We start from the raw sequence: 9,170 nt of genomic DNA on the forward strand, positions 1-9,170 counted from the left end.
ACAAAAGCACCCCCTGCCTGGCATGTACCCAGTTTTCCAGGCTCCCAGAGAGCAGGTATTCAGCATAAGTTGTTTGTACAAAGATTTTAGGCATAGTAAGCCATTCATCAGTTCCAGAAACGGTGGGAACCATCTCCAAATATGTGTTCCAGATGCGAACCAAGGGCTAGCTGTTCAAGCAGACCTTTCCAAGGATGACAGTCTCAGGCCCGCACACACGACTACTTCTCTGCACAAACTGGGACACAAAAGAAATAACATTTACCCAAGATGACATTGTCAGCTAATAATAGTCTGACTCCATGTTCACAAGCACAGTAGGACATTGCCTCTGAAAAGGCCCCACTGTTCTAAAGACATGTCATGATGACATTCTTAATTGATGAAATACTGTCACATTATACGACAGGGAGCAGCAAAACTTTTTCTGTAAAGGGCCAGATGTTAAATGTTTGAGGCTTCGTGAGACATATGGTCTCTGTCATAGTTGCTCAACTCTGCCATTGCGTCATGAATAATACATAAACAAATGGGCATGACTGTATTTCAATAGAACTTTATTTTTGGATGCAAATGTTAACCACATACACTTTTAACATGTCACAAAAATATTATTTTTATTTTGATATTTTTTCAACCGTTTAAAAATGTAAAAATCTGGCCAGGCTTGGTGGCTCACACCCGTAATCCCAGCACTTTGGGAAGCCAATGTGGGCAGATCAGCTGAGGTCAGGAGTTCAAGATCAGCCTGACCAACATGGAGAAACCCATTTCTACTAAAAATACAAAAATTAGCCTGACATGGGGGCCTGTAATCCCAGCTACTTGGGAGGCTGAGGCAGGAGAATCACTTGAACCCAGGAGGTGGAGGTTGCAGTGAGCCGAGATCATGCCATTGCACTCCAGCCTGGGCAATAAGAGTGAAACTCCATCTCAAAAAAAAAAAGTAAAGATCATTCTTAGCTCATGGGCTGTACAAAAAGTCAGAGGGCTAGATTTGGTCCACGGGTCATAATTGGCCAACCCGCATTTTCTAAATGTATTTTGTCATTGTTACATGAAAGTCTACCATGTGGGCAAAGTGTGGGAAAGGACAGGCACTCTCATGATTGCTGGTGGAAATGGAAATTGGTATGGCCTTTCCAGAAAGCAGTTTGGCAATTTGTGGTAAGAGTATTTTTTAAAAGGTCCTGTTTTTGAGCCAGTAATTCTGGGTGTCTGTCCTGAAGAAAGAATTTGATGCCTGCAGAGAGATGAGTGCATAAAGTAATTAATCCCCCTAATGCTTTTATTAGCAGTCCTGTCAGATGCAAAAACTATACCTAAGAGGTATGAAAGGAAATTTAGGGAAGTGTTATCTCAAGGAATGCAGGTCCCAGTGTTACAAGGCAGAACATGGTGTAATTAAAGGAAAAGAATTTGATGAGCAGTTAGCCTGACCCCACGGCTATGGACTTTTTTCATTAAACAGATCATACCTGGTTCATTGCAGAAAAAGCAAAGTTCAGAGCATACGATCCTGCTTGGTGGAGTCACACCTGTATCACTGAGGACAGGAGTCACTGTGTTCGTACTGCTCCCATTTTGTCTTGCAGACATTGTACCAATCCTGACGTCAACTGTGATTGAGTGTCACAGGGCAGGCCTGAAGAACTCTGCTTTCAGCTTCGCAGCTATGTTGATGAGGCCTGAATACCGTGGCAAAATAGATGCCAAATACAAAAAGAAGATCGAGGGAATGGTCAGGTAGGCAGAGACAGCTATTTCTGCTATCTAAGCACATTTCTCAAAGCATATTTCCCAAAATGTAGCACCCAATGTGCAGGGATAAGAAAATGGCAGGGGGGGCCGAGTGCAGTGCTTCATACCTGTAATCCTGGCACTTTGGGAGGCCAAGGCAGGCAGATTGCCTGAGCTCAGGAGTTCACAGCCAGCCTGGGCAACACAGTGAAAACCCATCTCTATTAAAATACAAAAAATTAGCCAGGCATGGTGGCGGGCGCCTGTATCCCAGTTACTCAGGAGGCTGAGGCAGGAGAATTGCTTGAACCCGGGAGATAGAAGTTGCAGTGAGCTGAGATTGTGCCACTGCACTCCAGCCTGGGCAACAGAGTGAGACTCCATCTCAAAAAAAATGAGTGGCAGGGGGCCTAGTGCAGTGGCTCATGCCTATAATCCCAGCACTTTGGGAGGCCGAGGCAGGCAAATCACTTGAGGTCAGGAGTTCACAACCAGCCTGGGCAACGTGGTGAAACCCCATCTCTACTAAAAATATGAAAAATTAGCCAGGCATGGTGGCATGTGCCTGTATCCCAGCTACTTGGGAGGCTGAGGCAGAAGAATTGCTTGAACCTAGGAGGCAGAGGCTGTAGTGAGCTGAGATCATGCCACTACCCTCCAGCCTGGGCGACAGAGTGAAACTCTGTCTCAAAAAAAGAAAATGGCAGGGCATAGCAATTAGGATTGTGTTCAGCTCGAAGCAGCAGAAAACCTAACAGTAGCTTGGCCAAGTCAGCATTTATTTGACTCATATGCAAAGGATCACAGTCCAGGGCTGGTGTCACCATGCCTTGATGCCACCAGACCCGGATCCCCGTCTTCCAGCTTTTCCATCCATAGCATAGAGGTTACCTCTCATGGTTGCGAGACATTTGCCACACACCCAGACATGTCCTCATTCCAGGCACAGAGAAGTAGGGAAATGAGAGGTCAGAGGGGTCTTCTCCTTTTTGCTCAGGAAGGTCCGTCCTCAGGACCTTCACCTCCATGCCCAGTAGTCTGCCTCACGGGACCTCAGGCTGCTAAGGGGAAACAAAATTCTGTTGTCAAGGAAGATGGAGAAAGCAGCAAACTATGTCTGCCAAAGAGGGATGAAGGAACTAGTAGACGTTCTCAACGTGAGGAACTTCGTATTCACAGGGCCCATTGCTAGCAAAGAGCTCATTTCCAAATCCTGTGCAACTCCAAAAGCCCATAGGCACATCCTTGCTTCAGAAAGCAGTCAGTAGCCCAGTTTTTCTAAAGGAAAACTAGGAAAAAGTAGCCCTTACATTTAGAAAAGAAAAAAGTCATTACAGTCATCTAGTAATTCCAAACAACCACTTATTCAGACTAGTGATGACCTTTGGGGTTCCTGTTAATTATATAATGACCAGGAGACCCAGGTACCTGAATCTTGACCCAGACCTTAGCCCAGGGAGATGACCAGATTGGTAATGACAAATGGAAGCAAATGACACTTCACTGGTAGCTGGGCTTAGGTGCCACCCTCATGGCAGAGAACTGTAAGCTGGATAGGAGTACATGGAACACTCTTTTTTTTTTTTTTTTTTTTTTTGAGACAGAGTTTAACTCTTGTTGCCCAGGCTGGAGTGCAATGGCACGACCTTGGCTCACCGCAACCGCCACCTCCTGGGTTCAAGCAATTCTCCTGCCTCAGCCTCCCAAGTTAGCTAGGATTACAGGTGTGCACCACCATGCCCAGCTAATTATGTATTTTTAATAGAGATGGGGTTTCTCCATGCTGGTCAGGCTAGTCTCAAACTCCCAACCGCAGGTGATCTGCTGCCTTGGCCTCCCAAAGTGCTGGGATTACAGGTGTAAGCCATTGTGCCCAGCGAGGAACACTCCTTTTTTTAAGCCTAAGTAGCTTTAGATCAAATCAGTCTGACCTAAAATTCCTGCTAGCATGGAGAGTGAGGTGGGGAGAAGGTAACTAGAAAATGCAAGATCATACTGACCCCAAAAGCACAGAACCACGCTAGCCGAGGCTCTGGCCTGGAGGAGATGCTAGTCATTCTCTCCCCATGCACAAATGGTTTATAGCTGTATGGTCCAATATGGTACCTGCTAGTCACATGTGGCTATTTAATTAAAATGGAATAAAAGTTACAACTTAGTTCTTCACACTACCCATATTTCAAGTGTTCAGATGTGACTCATGGCTGCCGTATTGGACAGCACAGAATCAGAACATTTCCATTATCACAGACAGTTCTGTTGGACAGTGCTGGCGTAGCCTTTACCGCTTCTGTTACACAACAGGGAGAGACAAAGGAAAAAATACCAAGCTCATCATTCCAGTAACACAGGAAGAGAGAAAACTGCAAGACCTACCCATGCTTTCTGCCACTGAATGTGCAAACTCCAGTTCCCAAATATGGCCCATGTAACCCCCTAGAACCTAACCAATCCTAAGTACTCTTCCTCCTCCCTGGAGTGGATCAAGGGCTGCTGTGAGCTTGTAAGTATCTCTCTAAGCCCAGAGTCTATGAAGAAGTAGCTGTGTCACATGTCCCTGGTTTTCCAAATATGCTTTCTCTTTGCCATCCATGGTACCTGAAATAAAATGGTATTTTTAAATGACATGATTCTTCCTCACAGGAGACCCGATACATCTGAAATAGAAGAGGCCACGACTCCATGTCCATTCTGCAAATTCCTTCTCCCAGAGTGTGAACTCCTCTGTCCTGGATGTAAAAACAGTATCCCATATTGCATTGCAACAGTGAGTTTCTTTATAGTAATTTCCCTTTCTTTGCATATATATTTGTAACCCATTTGAATACCTGATGTCAATATTTTCTTCACTTTTAAAATAATCTTATCCCTCAAATTTCCTGCAACATCTAGCATTTTATTTTATGGTCAATACGGTTAAAAGAGATATTCAAAGCATATAATAATAGTGGAGGCACTATCAGAAGGGCACACAAGGCTGAATAGCACAGACTCGGGGATCAGACTATCCCAGGCTCAGTCCTCTGTAGCAACACCTGCCTACTGAGATCAACCACAGATTGACGAGCTAACATGTGAAACCTTAGTACCAACCTGGCAGGCTGCAGCACTTAATAAATGGTAGTTTTTATTATGATGATATTAAGACCTATTATCAGAGAACTTTAATATATCAGGTGATTTGTAATTCACTAGACTGATTTAAGCTGTATTTTAAAGAAAACTAAATTCAGGTAATGATATCACAAAATTGAATATTCTTCTTTTAAACATGAATGTAATAAAACCTAGCTTTACTCCTTTTAATGCCATCTCTCTCAGTTACTCACCTGTGTGAAATAACAGTGATTTTATAATTTAGAGGTCTGACTTATAACTGGAATTCAGTTATTATTATTGAATAATGGACAGGGCACAGTGGCTCATGCCTGTAATCTTAGCACTTTGGGAGGCCAAGGCCAGCAGATCATTTGAGGTCAGGAGTTTGAGACCATCCTGGCCAACATGGTGAAACCTCATCTCTACTAAAAACACAAAAATTAGCTGGGTGTGGTGGCACACTGCTCGGGAGTCTGAGGGAGAAGAATTGCTTGAACCCAGGAGGTACCTTGCAGAGAGCCAAGATTGCACAACTGTACTCCACCCTGGGCGACAGAGCAAGATTCTGTCTCAAAAAAAAAAAAAAAAAAAAAAAAATTGAATAATGGTGAAAGTTTTTTAAAATAAAGGTGAATTTAACTCTTAAACATGCCATTTCCAGGGTCGACACATGTTGAAAGATGACTGGACAGTGTGTCCACATTGCGACTTTCCTGCTCTCTACTCAGAATTGAAGATGTGAGTGTGCCTCATTTCCCTCAGTCTCACAGATGTGTCCAAACACAGGCCTACGTCTTTTTTTTTCTTCTTAGGCCCATGTCTTTTATTCTTAAGCATCCTTCTGTTTGTTTATTCGTGTTCCCAAGAATCTCTAAAGACTCAAATTGTCTTCTTGGAAGAACGTCTTACGACTTTTGAGAATATTATCCTTGAAGAGGATCTTGCATGCTACTGAGTAGTTCTAATTCTCAAATTGCAATGTGTTAGGAGGTGTAGAAAAAGTAACTGTCCTCCTCATTAGAATAACCAAAAGCTAAAGGAATATTACATATTTAATTTACTCTGCCTTTCCCTCCCCTAAACAGCATGCTAAATACTGAAAGCACATGTCCTATGTGTTCAGAAAGATTAAACGCTGCTCAACTGAAAAAGATTTTGGACTGTACCCAGTACCTGCGAATAGAGGAGGAGCAGTGAGTGGCATGTGCAGGTGAGTGGCAGATCGCCCACACACCTTCGCCATCTGGGCGCGAGGTCCACAGTGGGCACACAGCTTTTGACTGTGTATCACTATCAGTTCCTTTTAGAGCATCATGGAACTTGCCAGATTTGAACAATCTGACAACCACCTTTTGATGTATTTTTTTAATGCTAAAATGCAGGTATTATCATCTCCATAGTGACAAAGGTTATTTAGCCAAGCAGCATCATTCCAGCTAGACCAGATTTTGTCAGATCTCAAAGGGGTCTTTTTAATCACTCCATTAAAACTAGAGCCAGCTAATAAAAGTATTTTTTTTTTCAGATTCTGTGATATAATTCAGGAGACTATATTGTAAAAATGTTGGCTTCCGGAGATTTGGAAATAATCTCCATTTCTTTTTCTTTCCAAGTCCCATTTTTGTCACATGGAACCTCCCACATCCTTTCTATTTCATTCCATTGGCAAGCACCTAGTCATGGCCACACATACTGCAGAGGAAGGCAGGGAAATGTAGTCTTCAACTGAGAAGCCAAATGCCCTACCAAAACTCAGGATATTCTTTTACCAAAGGGAAAAGTGAGAAGAATTCATCTCTGGCACAGCCTCTTACACTTAGCCTGGTTAAACAGAAGTCTAGATTCCCCCCGCAATCTCGCTCTCTGAGTTTTCCCTTCCTCAGGAAACGGCAGCTCCCTCCAACCAGTTGGACAGGACAGAAACCCTACATACTACCTACCTAGATGCATCTCACCCTTAGCCCCCATGAGCAAGGGCTCTCAGGCTATGTCCAGGATATCTGGTTCTCTTCATGGTTCTCTTGGCTTTTTATTGCACCTGCAAAAACAAGGAGCCTACAAGGCTGTGCATGAACAGGCCCCAGCCGCCGCCTCCTGCCTCAGGTGTGATTGCCTACCATGTTGCAGCCCCATTGGCCTTCTTTCCCTACTCTGACCATTCCAATATGTTTTCCACAGCAGTTGCACCATCTTACATTCCCACCAGCAGTACACAAGCATTCCAGCCTCTCCACTCCACATCCCTGCCAACAGTGTTGTCTTTGATTTGTTTGTTTTTTTTATTTGAGACAGAGTCTTGCTCTGTCGCCCAGGCTAGAGTACAGTGGCATGATCTTGGCTCACTGCAACCTCTGCCTCCCAGATTCAAGTGACTCTTGTGCCTCAGCCCCACTGAGTAGCTAAGGCTACAGGCATGTGCCACCACGCTCGGCTAACTTTTGTATTTTTAGTAGGGATGGGATTTCACCATGTTGGCCAGGCTAGTCTTGAACTCCTGACCTCAAGTGATTCGGCCGCCTTGGCCTCCCAAAGTGCTGGGATTACCAATGTGAACCTCTGCCCCCAGCCTGTGTTTGTTTTTTTATTGTTCAGTTGTTAAGAGTTCTTTATGTTTTAGATATAAGTTCTGTATCATATATATGATTTATAAATATTTTCTTGTGGGTTTTTTCCCCCTTTCTTGATAGTGTTTTGTTGTTGTTGTTGTTGCAGTTGTTTTAATAGAGGCAGGGCCTTGCTACATTGCCTGGGTTGGTCTCAAACTCCTGGGCTCAAACAATCCTCCTTCCTCAACTTCCCAATGTGCTGGGATTACAGGCGTGAGCCACCATGCTCATCCTTGATAGCCTCTTTTGATGCACAAGTATTTTATTGTGATGAAGTCCAATCTATCTGTTTTTTTTTTTTTCCTTTGGTTGCTTATGCTTTTGGTGTTATATCAAAAAAAAAACCATTGCCAGGCTGGGCACAGTGTCTCATGCTTACAATCCCAGTGCTTTGGGAGGCTGAAGTGGTAGGATCACTTGACCTCAGAAGTTCAAGACCAGCCTGGGCAGCATAGTGAGACCCTGTCCCTACAAAAAAATAATTAGCCAGGTATGGTGGCATGCACCTGTAGTCCCAGCTGCTTGGGAGGCTGAGGCAGGAGGATCACTTGAGCCCGGGAGACTGAGGCTGAAGTGAGCTATGATCAAGTTACTGTACTCCAGCCTGGGCAGCAGACTGAGCCCATTTGTCTCAAAAAACCAACCAACTGGCTGGGCACTATGGCTTATTCCTGTAATCCCAGCACTTTGAGAGGCCCAAATGGGTAGATCAGAGGTCAGGAGTTCAAGACCAGCCTGGCCATGATGGTGAAACCCCATCTCCACTAAAACTACAAAAATTAGCCAGTGCGGTGGCAGGTGCCTATAATCCCAGCTACTTGGGAGGCTGAGGCAGGAGAATTGCTTGAACCCAGGTGGCAGAGGTTGTAGTGAGCCAAGATTGCGCCACTGCACTCCAGCCTGGGTGACAAAGTGAGACTATCTCAAAAAAAAAAAAAAAAAACCTACCAACCAACCATTGTGTAAGCTGGGTACAACAGCATGCACCTGTTATCCCAGCTACTCAGGAGGCTGAGGCAGGACGATTGCTTGAGTCTAGGAGTTACCAGCTTGGGCAACATAGCGAGACCACATCTCTAAATAAAAAGTGCCTACTCCAAGGTCATGAAGATTTACACCTGTTTCCTTCTAGGAGTTTTATAGTTACAGTTATTGCTTTTATGTTTCGGTCTTCGATACACTTAGTTTTTGTGTCTGGCGTGAGATAGGGATCCAGCTGACCCAGCAGAATTTGCTGAAAAGACAAATTTTCCTCATTGACACTGGATTGTTGTCTATTTGAGTTGTAAGATTTTATGCATGTATTCTAGATACAAGTTTTTTGTCAGATATATTTTGCAAGTGTTTATCACTCTCTGACTTCCCATTTCTTTTTCTGAATGGTGTCTTTTGATGAGCAGGTTTTGATTTTGATAAATTAGAACTTATTTTTAAATTTTATGGTTATTGCCTTCTTTGTCCTAGATAAATATATATATATGTGTAGGAGATATATATATACATATACATTTTATACATATATAATATATATATAATATTATTGACCTCAGAAGTTCAAGACCAACCTGGGCAGCATACTGAGACCCTGTCCCTACAAAAAAATAATTAGCCAGGTATGGTGGCATGCACCTGTAGTCCCAGCTGCTTGGGAGGCTAAGGCTACATATATATACTATATATAGTATATATAGTATATATATGTATATATTATATATAGCATATATA

General features: G+C 43.4%; 1 protein-coding gene across 5 annotated transcripts in view; it reads left to right on the forward strand.

The window, feature by feature from the left end:
* WDR19 (WD repeat domain 19) overlaps positions 1-9,170 on the forward strand; it is a 107,127-nt gene that overhangs the window by 80,059 nt on the left and 17,898 nt on the right. For all 5 annotated transcript variants that reach the window (XM_032271972.1, XM_032271981.1, XM_032272005.1 and 2 more), the window contains 4 exons: positions 1,596-1,746; positions 4,384-4,507; positions 5,501-5,577; positions 5,925-6,049. In XM_032271972.1, coding sequence (XP_032127863.1) covers positions 1,596-1,746; positions 4,384-4,507; positions 5,501-5,577; positions 5,925-6,036 — 464 coding nt within the window. In that variant the 3' untranslated portion in view covers positions 6,037-6,049. The remainder of the gene's footprint in view (positions 1-1,595; positions 1,747-4,383; positions 4,508-5,500; positions 5,578-5,924; positions 6,050-9,170) is intronic.

Source organism: Sapajus apella, unplaced genomic scaffold, assembly GCF_009761245.1.
Source record: "Sapajus apella isolate SASKATOON/1434 unplaced genomic scaffold, GSC_monkey_1.0 scaffold5, whole genome shotgun sequence".
Taxonomy (NCBI): domain Eukaryota; kingdom Metazoa; phylum Chordata; class Mammalia; order Primates; family Cebidae; genus Sapajus; species Sapajus apella.